Source organism: Oncorhynchus clarkii, chromosome 23 (genome assembly GCF_045791955.1).
Source record: "Oncorhynchus clarkii lewisi isolate Uvic-CL-2024 chromosome 23, UVic_Ocla_1.0, whole genome shotgun sequence".
NCBI classification, from domain to species: Eukaryota; Metazoa; Chordata; class Actinopteri; order Salmoniformes; family Salmonidae; genus Oncorhynchus; species Oncorhynchus clarkii.
Window position 1 is genome coordinate 9,897,029 of NC_092169.1, and position 20,276 is coordinate 9,917,304.

Consider the following 20,276-nt stretch of genomic DNA (forward strand, 5'->3'; position numbering starts at 1 on the left):
TGGTTGCGCTATAGTCTCCGTTTTTTGCTTTTGTTGTTTTATTCCTCAGGTCTCCTCCACCACAGCTGAAGCACTAGGGGGCTTGGAGAAACCCTCTCCCCATACGCTCCCCCTCCCTCCCCACTATGATTCCCATCCTCCCGCCCCTCTCTTTCCAATTCCAAATTCCACCACAGCCCCCCTCTTCCTCCTCCTCAGCTCTTCTTGTCTTTTTGACCCTCTTAGCAGCTCAAAGAGCGAGCGCCACAGTCTCTGTGACAAATGTACACGCCCCCTCTTCTCTCCTCCTTTCTTGCTTCCCACCTTCGGGAGCAGAGCAATTAGTGCCTTTCAGAGGAGTCTCTCTATCTCCTGCCGCTGAAACCCGGAGGCCCAGTCGCGCATGGTTACTCTGGAGACGCTAGCGCTTGCGGCGGCTACTACAGACAGCCCACCGCTCAGCAAGTGGTATTCCAAAGAGCCAAGTACAACAGTAAAATCCCAGAGAGCTGGAAAGCCTGAGTGCTGCTGCGTAGCTGTTGCTATGTTGGTCTGCACCTGCAGCTGGTGGCGGCTGTGTTGTGGCGGGTCCCCTGTGCAAGCCGTGGGAGAGACGTGCATTGCATAACCAAGCGGAAAGAGAGAGCGGCCGGGTCCTTGTGGCACGAGGGAGGGGAGAACGCTCAAGCTTCCCACAGTCTCTTCCTCGGCGGCTGGTTGAGCACACACAACCGGGGCTATTACTGCCAACGAAATTGTGTTTATTTTTTTTTAGTAGAGAAGAGATGAAGCGACCTCTTCCTCAACGCAGCAGGGCGGCAGAATGCACGTAGCACACAGTCTATCCCTTTGTCAGGCACAGCTAGACTGGAGAAGAGGAGGGTGGGGACAGGAATAGGACGTGGCTAAGAGATGAGGCGTAGTGGGGGTTGTAGAAATATATGTTCAGGGGTCTCTACTCTGAGAAGCAGTAGCAGCAAAACGCTAACTCTTTCCCCCCTTTTTTTGTTGTAATTTAGCAGACGTTCTTATCCGAAGCGCGTACAAGTTCATACTTTATTCATACTGGTCCCCATGGGAATCGAACCCTGGCATTGCAGGTGACATGCTCTACCAACTGAGCCACATGGGAACCTTTTGTTCCACCCCCCGATTTCTCTCATCCTCACTAGAGGGACTGTTCCCCCTGAACCACCAAATTGCACTGTCATGTTGTGTGCAAAAATCTTACCCCAACCAGCATGCAGTATGTCTGCCATCGCCCCCTTACATACATTAGACTCCCAAATCCAACATGTAGAGGTGCTGTGGTGACGTTGACAAACACGAGAGCGAGCACTCTCCATTTCCCCAAAAGGATTGTGTTTTCTAAATGTATGTCAACGAATATGATCCAATCAAAGTTTCCTCAGCAGTGATTCACTCTAGCCCTTCAGCGCTCCTCCTCCTTCATTTGAGTTGCCCTCCTGATATTTAACTTTCTCTCATCTTATTCTTACGTTTCAATGAAGTACAATATATGGTTATCAGTCACTCTATGATTTTTAACCTGTTTATGCAACTAAGACTGTTTATTTTGGTTTTCTGTCGTGCGAACGATCTTACTTGTGAATGTGTTGGCTAATTTTTTATTAAAGTCCCCATCCAGTCCCTTTCCAGCCCGGTCAATTATACAAGGTCCTCAGGCCGGCTCCGCAGTTGCAAGCCTGTTTGGAGTCTTAGCAAGCCATGACCATAAAGGTCCACTACTTAACTATAGGATTTGTCTCTGCTTTGAAAACGGATCGTACTGCAAGTGGGGTCCAGTTAAATGAAGGCCGCTATACATTTTTTTTTTTTTAACATTACGATATAGTGCGTATGTAATCGTGTGTGTATGCATGCATGTGTTTGTTGCTTCACAGTCCCCTCTGTTCCATAAAACAGTTACTTGATGTGGAATAGAGTTCCATGTATTCATGGATCTATGTAGTACTGTGCCCCTCCCCTAGTCTGTTCTGGACTTGGGGACTGTGAAGAGACCTCTGATGGCATGTATTTTTTAGGGTGTCCAAGTTGTGCTCCAGCAGTTCAAAAAGACAGCTCGGCGCATTCAACATGTCAATACCTCTCACAAATACAAGTAGTTATGAAGTCAATCTCACCTCCACTTTGAGCCAGGAGAGATTGACCACACAACTGAACAGTAGTCCAGGTGTAACAAAACTAGGGCCTGTAGGACCTGCCTTGATGATTGTGCTGTTAAGGTAGAGCAGCGCTTTATTATGGACAGACTTCTCCGCATCTTGGCTACTGTTGTATCGATATCTTTTGACCATGACAACTTTCTCTATTTCCACATTATTTATTACAAGATTTAGTTGAGGTTTAGTGAATTATTTGTCCCAAGTACAATGCTTTTAGATTAAGAAATATTTAGGACTAACTTATTCCTTGCCACCCACTCTGAAACGAACTGCAGCTCTTTAAGTGTTGCTGTCATTTCAGTCCCTGAAGTAGCTGATGTATAGTGTTGAGTCATCTGCATACGTAGACGCTGGCTTTACTCAAACCCAGTGGCATGTCGTTAGTTAAAATTGAAAAAAGTCAGGGGCCTAGACAGCTGCCGGGGGAATTCCTGATTCTACCTGGATTTTTTTGGAGAAGCTTCCATTAAAGAACACCCTCTGTTCTGTTAGACAAGTAACTCTTTATCCACAATATAGCAGGGGGTGTAAAGCCATAACAGTGTTTCCAGCAGCCAACTATGATTGATAATGTCAAAAGCTGCACTGAAGTCTTAACAAGCCAGCCCCCACAATCTTTTATCAATTTCTCTCAGCCAATCATCAGTCATTTTTGCAAGTGCTGTGCTTATTGAATGTCCTTCCCTATAATCTTGCTGAAAGTCTGTCAATTTGTTCACTGTAAAAAAGCATTTTATCTGGTCAAACAATTTTTTCCCCAAAGTTTACTAAGGGTTGGTAACAGGCTGATTGGTCGGCTATTTGAGCCAGTAAGGGGGGCTTTACTATTCTTAGGTAGCGGGAATTACTTTTGCTTCCCTCCAAGCCTGGGAGCACACACTGCTATTATCCTCAGTCATTTTCCATCCAAGTTGTCAGACCCTGGTGGCTTGTCCATTGTTGATAGACAAAATTGTTTTTTTACCTCTGCCACACTCAATTTACTGAATTCGAAATGATGTTGCTTGCCTTTTATAATTTGGTCAGATATGCTTGGATGTGTAGCGTCAGCGTTTGTTGCTGGCATGTCATGCCTAAGTTAGCTAATCTTACCAAATAGAAACATCATTAAAGTAGTTAAAGTAATCCTTTGGTTTTGTGATGAATGAGCCATCTGATTCAATGTATGATGGAGTCGAGTTTGCCTTTTCTCCCAATATTTAATTTAAGGTGCTCCAAAGCTTTTTACTGCCATTCTTTGTCATTTCTTTGTTTCATTGTGTAGTTTTAAAAAATGTATTCAGTTTAGCTACATGATTTCTCAATTTGCACCACGTTAGCCAATCGGTGGTGCAGCCAGACTCATTTGCCATTCCTTTTGCCTCATCCCTCTCAACCATAAAATTATTAAATTCCTCATCAATCCACGGGGATAAAAAAAATTTCAGTCATTTTCTTAATGGGAATAAGCTATTTTATAAATGTGTCAAGTGCAGCATCTGGTTGCTCCTCATTACACACCACAGACCAAAAAAATATTTTTTACATCAACAACATAGGAATCACAAAAATCTTATTGTATGACCTCTTATACAATATATTAGGCCCAGCCTTTGGAACTTTTGGTTTTCCTAGATATGGCTACCATATTGTGATCGCTACATCCGATGGATCTGGATACTGCTTTCAAGCTAATTTCTGCAGCATTAAAGATGTGATCAATACACGTTGGTTTCATTCATGTGCTGTTTGTAACTACCCTGGTAGATTGACTGAGAACCTGAACCAGGCACTGGTTACAGTTTGAAGCTTTTTCTTGAGTGGTCAGCTTGATGAAAGCCAGCCAATATTTAAGTCACCCAGAAAATATACATCTGTTGATATCACGCACATTATCAAGCATTTCACACGTTATCTAGATACTGACTTAGCACTTTGGTCTATAGCAGCTTCCGAAAAGAATGGACTTAACGTGAGCCAGATGAACTTGTAGCCATATTACTTATTTAACATGAGATCCTCTCTAAACTTTCCAGGAATGTGGTTCGGAATATTAACAACACCTCCACCATTGGCATTTGTCTTTCCTGTAAGTCCTGTAACCTTGTATTGCAAAAACTGTATCAAAGGTATTATCTAAGTGAGTTTCAGAGATAGTCAGAATATGAATGTCATCTGATACTAGCAAATTATTGATTTCATGGAACTGGTTTCTTATGCTACACATGTTAACATGGGCTATTTTGAGCACCTTCTGGGATGCTTGTTTTGATTGATTGCTTTACTGGGAAGCTTAGCAGAAGTAGGTATGCTCATGTTATTTATGTTAGTGCAGGGTGATCTGCACACAGTGGACTTCCTACTAGGGCACACCGCCTCAGTGCTAACAGTATAAAACTGGTTCATAGGCACATGACTGCATACAATAGCTGTAGGATCAGCAGAGGCATTCAGGGAAGTTAGAGGAACTTCAATTGGGTTACTTGCATTGTCTACCAAAACCCCTGGTATAATGTACATTTGCTGAAGCATTATGACAACTCAGCGTCACAATGGTAGTAGGGATTAACTGAGCTGGGCTTGGGTCATTAAGTCATTGTCTCAACGCAGCCTTGTGAAAGGATCTAGGAACCCAAGTGATTTGGGTGGATCCCATCCTCCTTATAAAGCATGTTTTAGTTTCCAAAAGGTATTGAAATTGTCCACCAAAGCTACACCCATTGAGCTTCAATAATCATGTAACCAGATGTGAACAGAGAATCTTGCTGAAGTGTTCAATGCCATGATTGAGAGGGCACAGGGCCAGATAACACGGGTATTTTATTAGTAGAGAGTCAATCAGCTCTTTTAAAATCTAGTTTCAACTGTTCAGAGCTGCCCTTCATAATGTCATTAAAACCCACATGGACTATGATAGAATCAACTTGGAGATGGAGAAGCCCCGCTCGATTCAGAGCATGTTGCCAATGTCGACTTCAAAATCTTAGGGGTAGGCACTGTGGCCGCAGACACAGGTAACCCCCAGCGGCGAAGGTGCAGGAAGAACAGGCAACAGGACGGAGAAACTATTGGTTGTTTGTATCCGCTCCGGGCCTCTCGTTGGGACTGTAGACTGCGTTGTGGGAGGCCGCTGTCTTAGGCTTCCACGGCTTGTGACATGTGAGCATCGTTGATTGCCATGCTCCTCTTCCTGTGCTCCTTCGACTCCACTGTCAGATAGGGGAGCTCCGGGCTATTCCGGCCAGTCGGATAACAACAAGGTGGAGATGCATCCAACGAATGCCGTTCAGCCACTGGCGTAGAAAAGGTAAACATTCCACTCTGCGTTTGCCCCAGTTTCTTACGTAGGCTGGCGACCTGCATGATCAAGGAATCCACCTCAAGCCTATAATCCTCGGCAAGCAAACAATTGCTGCATTGGAACTCTGAGTGATCCAGGTTGTCCCGAAACAAAGCGTAGTAGATACAGTGCCCGGAACCGTTCATCTATACATGTAACGTAAACTCACTCACTTTTGTACATCGCCTTGGTCTGTTTAATTGACCTTATTTTAGCCCCCCAAAAACGTAATACTTCCAGATCAACTGTAATGTCTCCCCTTTCCAACAGAATCAATTACATGACCCCCACGCTGCCCGTTTCGGCATAATTTAAAGAAGACAATGAGCCCCGTCGGGTCTTTTTAAAAATGTAGGGTGGGGAAAATAAACTAATGCGTGATAGTGAGAAGGAGAGATGTTGTGTGGGAAAATCTATTTTTTTCACTCTACCTGTCCAACCTTATCGCCTCTAAAATGTAAATAAAACACTATAAAGAGTTTATATAATGTGTAATTACATACCTATTTGAAGGTTTGTGTCGAATTTGAATCTGGTTTTTAGGGCGGTGCTAAAGGGATCTTAGAAGTTAACAGCGGCTTTGAGAATGATGATCGCATGCAAATGATGACGCAAAAAATGCGTCACTGTCCATTTTTATTTTTTAAATTTAATTTTACCCCTTTTTCTCCCCAATTTCATGGTATCCAATTGTTGTAGTAGCTACTATCTTGTCTCATCCCCACAACTCCTGTACGGGCTCGGGAGAGACGAAGGTTGAAAGTCATGCGTCCTCCGATACACAACCCAACCAAGCCGCACTGCTTCTTAACACAGCGCGCATCCATGTCGATCAATGCTTGAATAGAAACCTAGTTCACACCCCCGATGTTGAAGTCAACACAGTCGCTACAGTCCCATTAGTTTTCTTTGTAGCCTCGTTTGAATGTTGCGGTTGCTCACATTTGTTAACTAGACTGTGACTGACATACTTCACCAGATTATAGTGCTGAGGTGAATCGGTAACGAGTGCAATTTACTGTTCCTTTCACCATAACACGGGTGTATACTCCAAACAGTTGTAAAATTGAAGTTTTGCGACGGAAACTAGCGTTTGTATTAGGGATGGGCACGGTTATTTGACTATCCAAACGGACGTTAGTATTCGATTACTTGGGAGACTTTTTTTTTGGGCTTTCTTTTAAGGCTTTGTCTAAAATATTTATAAATGATATGACGATGCTACATAGCCTACAAGGAAATGCCATTTGCATTCGATATTTAAATAAAACGACAGTTATGAGTGCACCCGTTTAAACAGAGACGCGTCCGTTTTTACATGTGTAGCTTGTTATTGACTGTCAATCAAAGCGGCGCTACAGTCAGAGTGGGAGATTTCTAATCGATGCAAAAATTGAACTAAAATGATATGGTGTAGGCTACAATGATCAACCAACAGTTAGGCTGTTTCATATGGAGTTGTAGATCAAAATAGCCTTGCTACTTTAGCTAGTTAGCTGGCTACTGTAGCTAGTTAGTCTTGATGAGGTCGAGACGGGCACTTCCTGATGGTATGATAACCTATGGCAGCAGCAAGTTTATCTAACTCTCTCTCTAGCTCGTGCCCGCTTTGTCACTCGTGCCCGCTTTGTCACTCGCGCGCTCTCATTCTAATTCAGATTGCTTTATTGGCATGAAACGCAATTTGTAGATACTGCCAAAGCAGTATAGTGGTACAGCATTTCAGTAAATACAGGACAATGCAATGTGGATAATGAAAGTTAATTTCAGTAGTAATATTAATCGTTGACAGTACATATCATGTATACAGATACTGCTGTTGCATTGTGTAATCTTCGGTCGATACATTGAATTAAATTAAACGATCATAAAAGAATGGCTAATAAATCAACAACAATATACATGGTTACACTATATTACTTGTATGTTATATACAATGTAAATTCTTAAGGGAATTAATGGTCATAGGATGTCTCTCAGCCTATGGCAATCATACAGCCAAGTTTAGTTGTTTACTTGAAGAGATCTACCTATCAAAACTCACAGCCCCTCTCTTCCAATTTATTGTGGCTATAAAATTCCAGAAAATTGTGCAGTGAATTCTGCTAGATGAAAAGCCAAAATTAGTATGACATCTGGGCATTTACAGCATAATAGACTTTTGAGAATGTGCATACTTTAAAACAATTTTTTGTGTGTGTACTCAAACGGTCTACAGCCAGTATGGGTATTTGGACACGGCCCCTGAGTTGACCGTTCATGTGAACACTTATCGACCAGTATCCACTTTCAAGCCAATTGTAGAAAGCTCTTCAGCCCTGGCTTTCTGGCTTTGCAAGGAAGCGCTCAGACATTCCATGAGAGAATTACCTCCAACTGGGCTGAGTGGATGAACTCCTCTCTGATCATTAGGATCCACACATACCAATCACTCTAATGCTGGGAAATTACAGACCAGGGCAATTATCAGCAGGGCGAGTTCTACAGAGGCAGCCTCCAGGCAGCCCATCTTTTTTTAAATGACTCCAATCAGAGTCATATTACAACTTTGGCAAAATGATTAAGATCCCTGGTGTTTTGTAGCATTCAGAGAAACGATGTCTTCTCAAGAGGACTGGAGAGGCATTTTACGGTTCAGAATTTGTGCTTGATAAGGAAAAAACAAAAGCTCACAATTTAACTTGATTATGGCTATATCTCCATGGAATTTGTCTCTTAAATTGATCCACCATCCCAAATGTTGATTGTCCCTGGTATGTACTGTATAATGCTAATTAAGTGGGTGCTTAAATTTGTCCTATTTCAGACATGTACAAGTGTTTTTTTTTTGTGTTTTTTTTGCATACAAAGTATCAGTCAAAGGTTTAGACACCTATTCTTTCCAGGGTTTCTCTTTATTTGTACTATTTTCTACATTGTAGAATAATAGTGAAGACAACTATAACATAACACATGGAATCATGAATCATATTTGATTACTTTATTTCATTCCAAGTCACCTCATTTCTATAAAGCTGCTGTCTGACAAATCACTATTTTAGTAGTTCGTCAAAGTAAATAAGGCATACTTTTATGACTGCTGAATACCAATCACTTAGGTCATGTATTTTCAGGCAGAGATACCTCACGATGCAGCCTGCGCTCTATCCTGTGTAGGCGAGCAATGGATTATGGTCATTGTAGTTAATTACCGCTTTTTCTGCACTATGTTGGATATTGTTATTTTGGTAACTCCTTACTACACTGAACAAAGTATAAATTAAACATGTAAAGTGTTGGTCGCATGTTTCATGAGCTGAAATAAAAAATCCCAGAAAGGTTTTATATGCGCAAAGATTTTAATTTCTCTCAAATTTTGTGCACACATTTGTTTGTATCCCTGTTAGTGATCATTTCTCCTTTTGTCAATATAATCCATCGACCTGACAGGTGTGGCATATCAAGAAGCTGATTTAAACAGCATGCTCATTACGCAGGTGCACCTTGTGCTAGGGAACAATAAAAGGCCACTCTAAAATTGGCCATTATCTCACACAACGCAATGTCACAGATGTCCCAAGTTTTGAGGGAGTGTGCAATTGGCATGCTGACTGCAGGAATGTCCACCAGAGCTCTTCCCAGAGAATTTAATGTTAATTTCTCAACCATAAACCACCTCCAATGTCGTTTTAGAGAATTTGGCAGTACGTCCAACTGGCCTCACAACTGCAAGCCACGTGTAACCACACCAGCCCAGGACCTCCACATCAGGCTTCTTCGCCTGCGGGATCGTCACGGAGGAGTATTTCTGTCTGTAATAAAGCCCTTTTGTGGGGAGAAACTCTTTCTGATTGGCTGGACCTAGTTTTGGCTCCCAAGTGGGTAGACCTATGCCCACCCATGGCAGAGCCCCTGCCCAGTCATGTGAAATCCATAGATTAGGGCTAATCTATTTATTTCAATTGACTGATTTCCTTGTGTCAACTGTAACTCAGCAAAATTGAAATTGTTGCTTTTATTTTTGTTCAGTATACATCCCACAGTTCGGGCTTGATCTGATTTATCTCTAGAGAAACTCCATTGTGCTCTCAGAAAAAACAAAGGAAATGGAATTCAAATAATTGAACATGTGAAGTCAATTTTGTTTTTTAAAAACCCCCCCAAAAAACCAAATGGTTGGGTAATTCCCCAGAACTATCTACCATGCTGCTCTGTGTTAGTGGTGGGACCTTATCTGTTATTGCTTTATTGACCTCTGTCACCTGCTGTTTACTCCCATGATGAACTGGGAATGGAAACGTGCAGGGAGCCCACTGGCTTAGTAACATAATGACAGGGCCAGCCTATTTACTTCTATTCATATGACTCCATTTAATCGCAGAGACCGACCAGGTATTCCCTGCAAAGGAGTGTGTAGCATAAACCTTGCCGATTCCATTTTTTACCCTCGGCAACATATTTCGAATAAGCAATTTCCGCTATAGGCATTGACCTCCTTCCCATTCCCCTTTTGCCACGTTCTTATTTGTTTACTACAGTTTTCCTACCACTACCTGAGCCTAACCTCCAATTGTGGATTAACAACGCTGGCTGGACATTGTGCCCTGTGCCAGGCTGTCACTCACTGCCACCTCTGGGGACCCGCAGAAGGAGCAACCAGGCTACCGTGGCGCCTCTCCCACTCTCGCTGCTCTTATTCCCACTTACCTCCATGTGCATAGTACTGCTTGGCTAGCCTCGATCTCGGGCCCTGTTTTGCACAGTCATGTGACATACCTGGATTTGAACCTTTTTCATCAAACTGTCACCTTTTGTTGTCAGATGGTTCAGGAGTATCATTTTTATTTTAGTCATTTAGCAGACACTCTTATCCAGAGCGACTTAAAATTGGCGCAGTTATCTTAAGATAGCTAGGTGAGACCACGTATCACAGTTGTAACAAGTACATTTTCCCTCAATAGTTATCAACAAAGTCTGTGCTAGTAGGAATTGACCAAAGTAAACAATAACAAGTTGAAACAGAAATCATACTCTGCTGGTCTTGTAGAAACAGTAGAGGTCCCTTCCCAGCTATAAATGGAGACCATAGCTTGAATTTTTTTTGGTGCAATTCTCATTTCTGAATATGGTTTAAAATACAGGATCAAATATTTCTGTCACATGATTGCGCAAAACACAGGATCCTGTCTATTACACATTTTTACTGTGCTGCTCCTCCTGCTTGGAGGAGCAGGAGACTGGGAACAGGAGAAAAGGGGCAAGGTAGAGTCTTGTTCTTGTATTGAAGCTGCCAAAAGCGTCGGTGGTAGGAGAGGAGTCGCCGCCGATGGCACTCTTATCTGGTAGTTCTATGAACACTAATTTGTCAAGTACACACGGCAGCGTCGCACTCTCTCATCCCTCCCTTCCTCCCTCCTTCCCAGAAGCACAGGCCTCTTGTTTGAGCTCTCTCTCATTTCCTTTGGTTTCTCATCTCATTTCAAACCTGACACCACAGGGGCAACGCTTTAGCCGAAGGTTGGCCTGAAAACATTTCGCTGCGCTGTGATTGGATATACAAACAGATTATGCAGCCCGCTGCTGAATCCTAACCCGTTTTCTTTCCCCTTCCACTAGATGGAGTGACACTACTTGTGACGTGTTCAATTATGCTAAATCAATGGCCACTTGGAGATGAATCATTACCATTTTATTTCTTATTGTATAACTCATGCGAAAAACATAACGAGCACAGTATTCATATTGCCATATTCACTATGCAATTTTATAAATGTCAAACAATCAATTTGATAATTTCATTTGTTTTTTATGTTGAGATTGACATCTGGACGGTATAGTGTACAATCCCAACCATGAACTTCATCCAGAGCAGTGTCATCACACGCCGATTACAGCTGTCTTTCTGGGAAGCCTCCAAGAGCTTTCCACAACTGGATTGTGCAGCATTTACCTTTAAAAAATATATATATATATATATATTATTTGTTATTATTTTCAAAATTATTCAAGCTCTGTTTGGTTGTTGATCATTGCTAGACAACCATTTTCTGGTCTTGCCATAGATTCTAATGCAGATTTAAGTCAAAACTGTAACATTCACTGTCCTCTTGGTAAGCAACTCAAGTGTCGATTGTCCTGCTGAAAGATGAATTCATCTCCCAGTGTCTGGTAGAAAGCAGACTGAACCAGGTTTTCCTCTAGGATTTTGCCTGTGCTCCATTTATTTTTTTATCCTGGAAAAACACCCCAGTTAACGATTACAAGCAGATCCATAACATGATCCAGCCACCACTATGCTTGAAAATATGAAGAGTGGTACTCATTAATGTGTTGTATTGGATTTGCCCAAAACGTAACACTTTGTATTCAGGACAAACATTTAATTGCTTTGCCACATTTGTTTTTGCAGTATTACTTGAGTGCCTTGTTGTGAACAGACTACATATTTTGGACAATTTGTATTCTGCACAGGCTTCCATTTCACTCTGTCAATCTAGTATTGTGGAGTAACTACAATGTTGTTTCATCCTCGATTTTCTCCTATCACAGCCATTAAACTAGGACTGTTTTAAAGTCACCTTTGGCCTTGTGGTGAAAACCCTGAATGGTTTCCCTCCTTTAGATGAGGTTGTCATTAAAAACCACTATTGCTCACACTAACTTTTTAAGCAAAAGTGAACTGCTGAACTTATGTAGACTTGCCATAACAAAGCGGTTGAATACTTATTGACTCAAGACATTTCAGCTTTTCATTTGTAAAAACAAAAATACAATAAAAACATAATTCCACTTTGACATTATGGGGTATTGTGTGTAGTAGACCAGTGACAATCTCAATGTAATCCATTTTAAATTCAGACTGTTACACAACTAAATGTGGATAAAGTCGAGGGGTGTGAATACTTTCTGACGGCACTGCACATATAACTAGGAATAAAGTCACATAGTAAACAGTAGCAGCAACATATGTGATGAGTCAAAGTTAGTGCAAAAAGGGTCAATGCAGGTAGTCCGGGTATCTATTTGGTTAACTATTCAACTAACTCTGTCTTATGGCTTGTGTGGAGAAGCTGTTTAGGGACCTGTTGGTTCCAGACCTGGTGCATTGGTACCCCTAGTCTATGACTTGGGTGGCTGGAGTCTTAGACAATTTTTAGGGCCTTCTTCTGACACCGCCTGGTATAGAGCTCCTGGATGGCAACCAGTCAAGGTGCTCTCCATGGTGCAGCTGTATAACTTTTTGAGGATCTGAGGGCCCATGCCAAATCTTTTCTGCCTCCCGAGGGGTAAGAGGTGTTGTGGTGCCCTCTTCATGACTGTGTTGGTGTGTTTTGGACCATGATAGATGTTGAATTATGACTTTAATCACAACAAGGTAGACATGTACGCTCTGGGGTCTCATTTTCTGTGCTTCCCGTTAGCGGAGTGATGCGAATTGCCCTCAACGTCTCCCTATCAAAATTAGTCATAAAAACAAAAACAAATGGCTGGTGTGTTGTTACATTGACAATAATAACAGTTTAGGCCTAGATAACATGGCTGGGGTGCTCAGGGGGCACTCTGTTCTTAATGCTTGTACTTTTGATTTGAGGACTAGCAAAGGCTTTATACTTTCAATGCTTGTTGTACATGCATTATGTATGCAGCTAACCCTCGACTGGTTCTCAACTCTGGAGTGTCGTATTTCAGCATCACACTTAGCTTGATGTAATATTTCAACCTGCTCCACTTTATGTGATTTCTAAGTAAAGTTGCAAATAGAGTATATGAGATGCCTTCCCCTTGCCTTGTGGCTTTTTGGATGTCGTCTCTGAATTGTTTATGCGTTGTTGCAGCCAAGAGACATTTCAGGCCATCATGTCTTGGCACTTATTAGGACGGCTCCACTGCCACATTTTAATGTTTTGATCTCATTCTCTTTAATGAATTGGGTTGTTCCCTAAAATGAGCCCCTTTAAGTGGAAATTGTGTACAAATATAGAATTTTAAAAGCCTGTTTATATTAAATGAAGTGCCCTTTTTAATATAGACGACATGGAAAATTCAATAAATCTGACATGTCCCTCTGTGCATCCTCTGACTTCTAGGAAGTGTTTTAACCCACTTCAATCCAACTTTTCTCCAAGTTTCGCTGTCATTATCAAACCTTAGTTATTTTGTTGCTTTGACAGTTATTTCTGAAGATCATTTATTGCATGTTATTAGTGATTCATTTTAAGGAAGAAAAAAAACTTGTTCCACATTTTCAAGTCAACCTATTTACGTGAGCTGAACTCTTGTTTCAATATGGTGAAACTATTCATTTGTACGTTTTTATTTTTTAAAATTTTAAAACACATTGAACATATAATACTCAAATCCTAGTGTGAAAGCAGGTGAGCTCAGCTGGTTCTACTCTTTCGACATTTTCTGGTGTTTTGTGATAAAGTAAGCGGTGTCGAATATTACACGTCAGACAGGCTAGACATTTTTTAACATTACATTTTTTTGTGAAGCTTGCATTCAATTGCCCCGCCCTGTTGCACACCTCAAGCTTCCGTTCCCCCTGTCACAAAAGGATTTATGGCTGATATAAGATGACGTCGTCAACCCTGTTACTTTATTTGGTCCTTAATAGGCACTTTATTTCACTTATTTAACATCTTGAGATGGTGAAGAGTGCGTTTTATTAAGTTGAACGTGCTCTTTATGACAATGTTAACATTTGTTGAAATAAAAAGTTTTTTGTGTTTTTTTCCCCCCACAAAGTTACACTTCTCAAAAGGCACCCAATTGGTGGAACAAACCCAATTTGCATTTGGTTTGCACACTTTCCTCTCACTTGTCCCTTTTTCTAGTCATATTCCTATCAGGTTAGTTAGCCCTATTTCCTGCAAGGGCTTTATATTGGGTGAGAGGCTATTGATGTTCTGGGGATTGTTTTTCTCACAGATGCCCAAATAGACTGAGGAATGTTGTGATGAATATCAACGTGTGGTGGTTGCCGCTGCGAGCCAGTGCCATGCTCTTCCAGCTTCGATGAGAAGTGCCGTGGATAAATCCAAGGCGATTCCCCATCTTCTCTCGTGTGTCAGAAGCAGTTGTGCGCCCTGTCGAGAAGCCAATTAAACTTGAACCAAGCCACAGTGCGAAGATAAATGTGTTTAGTATTTTGACTGGTTTGTGTCACCGACCTTCCTAGCCTTTTGTTAAACTGTAGCATAGCCACGGTCTCAATTTTCCCCTAAACCACAAAAATCCATTGTAAGACTATTTAAGATGTTAGCGTTTGGCCTTGTTTTTAAAATACAATATGCAAAGAGCATCTCTGTTTTGTCTCTGGTTGGTTGAGATTCTGGGTTTTTAGAGAATGCATCAGTGCTCCATCTCGTCTCTCTCGCGCCTTTTCTATCAACTTCTCTCTCTCTCCTTGTCTCCCGCCTTCCCCGCTCAGACACTCTGTGGCCATGTGTCTGCTCAAATGAGATGCTCACACATCTGCTCCCACACGCCTGCCTGCATCTCCCGCGCCTGCCTGCATCTCCCGCGCTTGCCTGCATCTCCTGCGCCTGCCTGCGTCTCTTGCGCCTGCCTGCGTCTCTTGCGCCTGCCTGCGTCTCTTGCGCCTGCCTGCGTCTCCCGCGCCTGCCTGCGTCTCCCGCGCCTGCCTGCGTCTCCCGCGCCTGCCTGCGTCTCTCGCGCCTGCCTGCGTCTCTCGCGCCTGCCTGCGTCTCATGCGCCTGCCTGCGTCTCATTCGCCTGCCTGCGTCTCATTCGCCTGCCTGCGTCTCATGCGCCTGCCTGCGTCTCATGCGCCTGCCTGCGTCTCATGCGCCTGCCTGCGTCTCATGCGCCTGCCTGCGTCTCATGCGCCTGCCTGCGTCTCACGTGCTTGCTCAGATTGTTTTTAGTATGAAGCACCTAGCTAAGCAGTGCATTGGAAATGTACTCAAACCCCTTTACTTTTCCACATTTTTACTCTAAAATGTATGAAATATTTTTTCCCTCATCAATCTACACGCAATGCCCCATAATGACAAAGCGAAAACAGGTTTACATTTTTTTTGTAAATGTATTCAAAATGTAAAAAACTAACCTTATTTACATATCTATTCAGACCCTTTGCTAAGAGACTCGCTAAGAGATATTTCTACAACTTGATTGGAGTCCACCAGTGGTAAATTCAATTGATTGGACATGATTTGGGAAGGAACACACCTGTCTATATAAGGCCCCAAAGTTGACAGTGCATGTCAGAGCAAAAACCAAGACATGAGGTTGAAGGAATTGTCCATAGACCTCCAAGACTGGATTGTGTCAAGGTACAGATCTGGGGAAAGGTACCAAATAATTTCTGCAGCATTGAAGGTCCCAAGAACACAGTGGCCTCCATTAATCTTAAATGTATGAAGATTGGAACCACCAAGTCTCTTCCAAGAGCTGGCCGCCCAGCCAAACTGAGCAATCGGGGGAGAAGGACCTTGGTCAGGGAGGTAACCAAGAACCCGATGGTCACTCTGACAGCGCTCCGGAGTTCCTCTGTGGAAAAAACAACCAATTCTGCAACACTCCACCAATCAGGCTTTTATGGTGGAGTGGCCAGACAGAAGACACTCCTCAGTAAAAGGCACATGACAGCCCGCTTAGAGTTTGCCAAAAGGTGCACAAAGTACTCCCATAACATGAGAAACAAGATTTGCGTCACATCTGGAGGAAACCTGGCACATCCCTACGATGAGACATGGTAGTGGTAGTATGCTGTGGGGATGTTTTTCAGTGGCAGGGACTGGGAGACTAGTCAGGATCAAGGGAAAGATGAACAAAGCGAAGTACAGAGCTCCTTGATGAAAGCCTGCTCCAAAGTGCTCAGGACCTCAGACTGGGGTGAAGGTTCACCTTCCAACAGGACAATGACCATAAGCACACAGCCAAGACAACGCAGGAGTGGCTTCGGGACAAGTCTCTGAGCCTCCTTGAGTGGCCCAACCAGAGCGCAGACTTGAACCCGATCGAACATCTCTTGATAGACCTGAAAGTAGCTGTGCAGTGACACTCCCCATCTAACCTGACAAAGCTTGAGAGGATCTGCAGAGAAGAATGGGAGAAACTCCCCAAATACACGTGTGACTGGCTTGTAGCGTCATACCCAAGAAGACTTGAGGCTGTAATTGCTGCCGATGGTGCTTCAACAAAGTACTGAGTAAAGAGTCTGAATACCTATCACATTTACATATTTCAGTATTTTATTTTTAATACATTTGCAAAAATGTCTAAGCCTGTTTTTGCTTTGTTATTATGGGGTATTGTGTGTAGATTTAGGGAATAATTATTATTTGTCTTTTTTTTTGGTCAAGATGGCTGTGGTCAAGATGGATGTCCAGTACATTGTAGCTCCTTTTCTGTTCGTCTGTTGGAGTATCACGGATAACCTTTTTTTATTGCCATTTTAAAGTCTGGGGAGGTGCCCCTCCTATTGTGACTTTTTGTGTCCTTTATTTTAATCTGATGGACAGAATTATGGTTTGCCTTAAAGGAACGAAGGTCATATCAGACCCATGTTTGTCTCTGCAGCATTACTGCTGTCGTTAGATTTCCTAACCTTGTTTTATCACCCTTTGGGGGAAAAAAGAGTCTTAATGTATTATTAGATTCTCAGTCCATCTTCTTTCCTTGCGCAGAGAAGGCTATTTTGTTGGTTCTAGTCCAAGTTAAATGATGACGAACAAGGGATGTACTTGACCATGAGAGTACGAGGAGAATGGGGGGAGGGAGAGACATGGAGGAGTAGTTTAAAGCAACACATACTCGCTCAACACTGGGGACATTAGACATAAGGATAATCGTGACATCTCCCACATCAATCATACCAGTTGACCGGAGCCTAGCGGTAATTGGAATCAGTAGCGTGGGGATTTGGTCTCTGCTCTGGGTGCTGCCCACACACTAGAGAGGATTGAGGAGCAGATTAAAGTGACGAGAGGTCAATGTTAAAAATCTGGGAAAGGGACGTTGGGGCCGGGAATTCCAATATAAATGTAAAGCAGACTGGGTGCAAAAGTATAGGGCCGTCCTGCTCCATTTGAGCACACCGTTGCGCTCAGGTCGACAGTGACACACGTGTACGCGCACATACGCGAATGGAAATGTCTGTGCCGTCACCGCAAATCTCTTTCCACTCACAAACCGGATATGCCTCTGACAATGATGGACACGATCTTGGTTCAGCAGGAGTATGACTGTCCATGGACTGCTTAAAACACATCTAAGGGATGTAGGCCACAATAAGTGATTTTTATGCTTTTCAGACAGCTTGGTAAACAATGTGGCTAAATAAACGGGAGTACATCATTAGAAAAAGGAGTGAGGACAGGGTTGCTTCCTCGGTGCTCTCTGCTAGATTTGTTCTAATCCATCAAATTGCCTTTGTGCTTCTCCAAGTCAGACCCGTTTTGAATACATCCTAAAAATCCTCTCCTTTCACCAAGGGATTATGTCTGGGTCTTCTTTTTATTTCCCCCACCAACTAGGAACACAACCAACCACACACAAAGAAACCTAGCACATCCTTTTAACTCGGTTTCACGCTGTCCCAGGCCAGGGCCTTTCTCACAGCACAACCACGTGGAACCAGGTTAGATTTTTAATGGGGTTTGTGGGTCGCCGAGTGCACCTGCCCTCTGTCTCGCGCAAGCCGCTCACAAGGGAATGCAGGAGCCTAGCTCAGCAGGCTCGCCACCACAACTCAGTGTTATTTAAACTTCCATTATGGGTATGAAGTGGGAACTGTCAGACCTATACTGTATGGAATCCCATCACAATGAAGAAGCTGCATGACAAACAGCTGGGCCTGCTCCTGTCACAGCCACGTCAGGATTATTCCCTCCCCGCAAATCTAATATGTCTCCACCTCTCTCTCTCCCGCACTCCCCCTTTTCCTTGGACCACAGCACAGCTGTGGATTTTCCAATCTATCACACTCCCTGACTCGTCCTACATTCTAGAAAATGACACCCTGAGATTCATTATATGATTCAATCATGTATCTGGGAACGTAAGTGAGGGGGTTGCTCGGCCCCAGGCTTTCCTTTTAGAGTAGCTTCCATTGGTGACTGCCCTCCTGACTAGCTGGCTCGGCTTCATTTCAGGCCCTGGAAAACAGGGCTGTTTTTGAGTTGCGTTCAGGGACGTGAGTTGGTATTGGACAGAAGTCGGGCACACGTTTTTGTTTGTGAGCAGTTTAAATTGAGTTCTGGACTTTGGTTTTGGCCGCCTGAGGGCTGTTCCTAGTGCGTGCATGTCATTTGTCCATTCCTGGAACTCTAATCATATTTAATATCCATTTTCACTAGCTTTCTGCTCACTACAATCCATCTCTAGTCATGCTGCTCCTCTCCTTTCTCCAAGTGCAATCTGGAGTTCTCCGACCTGCCCCCATCTATCCCGTCACACACACACAGGTTGACTCAAGACCATGTCACGGATACTCTTGTTATGTTCTCTCATGTACTCTTATATTGAATTCTAAACTGGTGTCTTGGAAGCCAATTTCGATTTGTGTGTGTCTTCAGATGTGCCAGCCCAATTTGGATTTCCTTTTTACAGCGATGCGTAGTTTGATCGCAGGAGAGGTGTCGGAATTATGGGTGTCTTGTCTTTGTCCATGTTTTTATTGGGATTGATTCCAAAAACAACCCTATTACCATGTTTCTCTTGGCTCTCGCTTATGCACTCTCCAGTCTGAGTTTACCTTCCTCCTTAACGCCCTGGTTCCTGTGTTCTCTTCTCCCCTCAGTGCTTGACATGGCTCGCCACGTGCCCCTGTACCGGGCGCTGCTGGAGCTGCTGAGGGCCATCTCCACCTCCACGGCCCTGGTGCCCCTGCTGCTGCCTCTGTCAGGAGACCCCAGCCAGGAGGAAGAGGAGGAGGGAAGCTCAGAGGGACAGACGTCTGTGGGCATGCTGCTGGCCAAGATGAAGACCTGCGTGGACACCTACACTAACCGCCTCAGGTGGGGACTTAAACGGACAGAGTAAGAACATGCAACACAAGCAAAGAATAAAGCCTCACTGCCCATGTAATCAATGTAAATTGATGGTTTCTGCCGCGGATTAGCGTTTCAAGGGGGTTCGATCCTGGGCCAGCCTCCTCACTGGTCTCTAGACCGTGAGTCATCAGCAGTAGTGAGCCTGTAGACCTGACCTGTGGGCCTGTGAGCATCCATTATTAATCACAGCCCCAAAGTGTGCAGGAAGTCCATGTTATTCTGCTTCATCAGCACAATTAACAGTTTGTGTAAAGGATCCTTAACCCCCTCCCATATATCTCCCCCCACCATCCAGCCCAGTGCTGAGCTTTACGCAAAGACCGTAGCAGGACACTTCAGAGGAGCCGAGGCACTCTTAACCTCTTCCTAGCCTCTATGCTAGCGACACACATCCGCCCAGTGCGCGGAATCCTCAGTATTCCGTGGGATCCCATCCGAGGAGTCAATATTTAAAGGATGTGAGCCATGCGTGGTTAGTCGTGGAGACGTATCAAACCGTTCCAGCACATGTACGATTCCCACAGACATGCATGTCTCCTCCCTGGTGGCATGTTATGAATTTAATGCTCCAGCTGGGTGTTATTTTTAGAAGGCACAGCCCCCTCCCTCTTGAATGTCCCACCAACAAACATGCCAAGACCCATGACAGTTTTTTTCAAATGTACAGCAGAATAGCCAATCCACCCTGGGAGACTGACAGACCTACCTGGTGGTCTGTACCCCTGCTGCTTATCAGCAACACACTTAGGATTACTGTCTGAGGGTGGTCCAGCATGAAGCTGTGGTTTC

At 43.5% G+C, this 20,276-nt stretch overlaps 1 protein-coding gene across 18 annotated transcripts in view; it reads left to right on the forward strand.

Moving 5' to 3' along the window:
• The window catches only part of LOC139381137 (dual E2 ubiquitin-conjugating enzyme/E3 ubiquitin-protein ligase BIRC6-like), a 141,314-nt gene that overhangs the window by 97,269 nt on the left and 23,769 nt on the right, over positions 1–20,276 (forward strand). For 14 of the 18 annotated variants that reach the window (XM_071124458.1, XM_071124468.1, XM_071124462.1 and 11 more), the window contains one exon: positions 19,235–19,472. In XM_071124458.1, coding sequence (XP_070980559.1) covers positions 19,235–19,472 — 238 coding nt within the window. The remainder of the gene's footprint in view (positions 1–19,234; positions 19,473–20,276) is intronic. The other 4 variants (XM_071124463.1, XM_071124470.1, XM_071124471.1 and 1 more) reach the window with 1 other exon arrangement.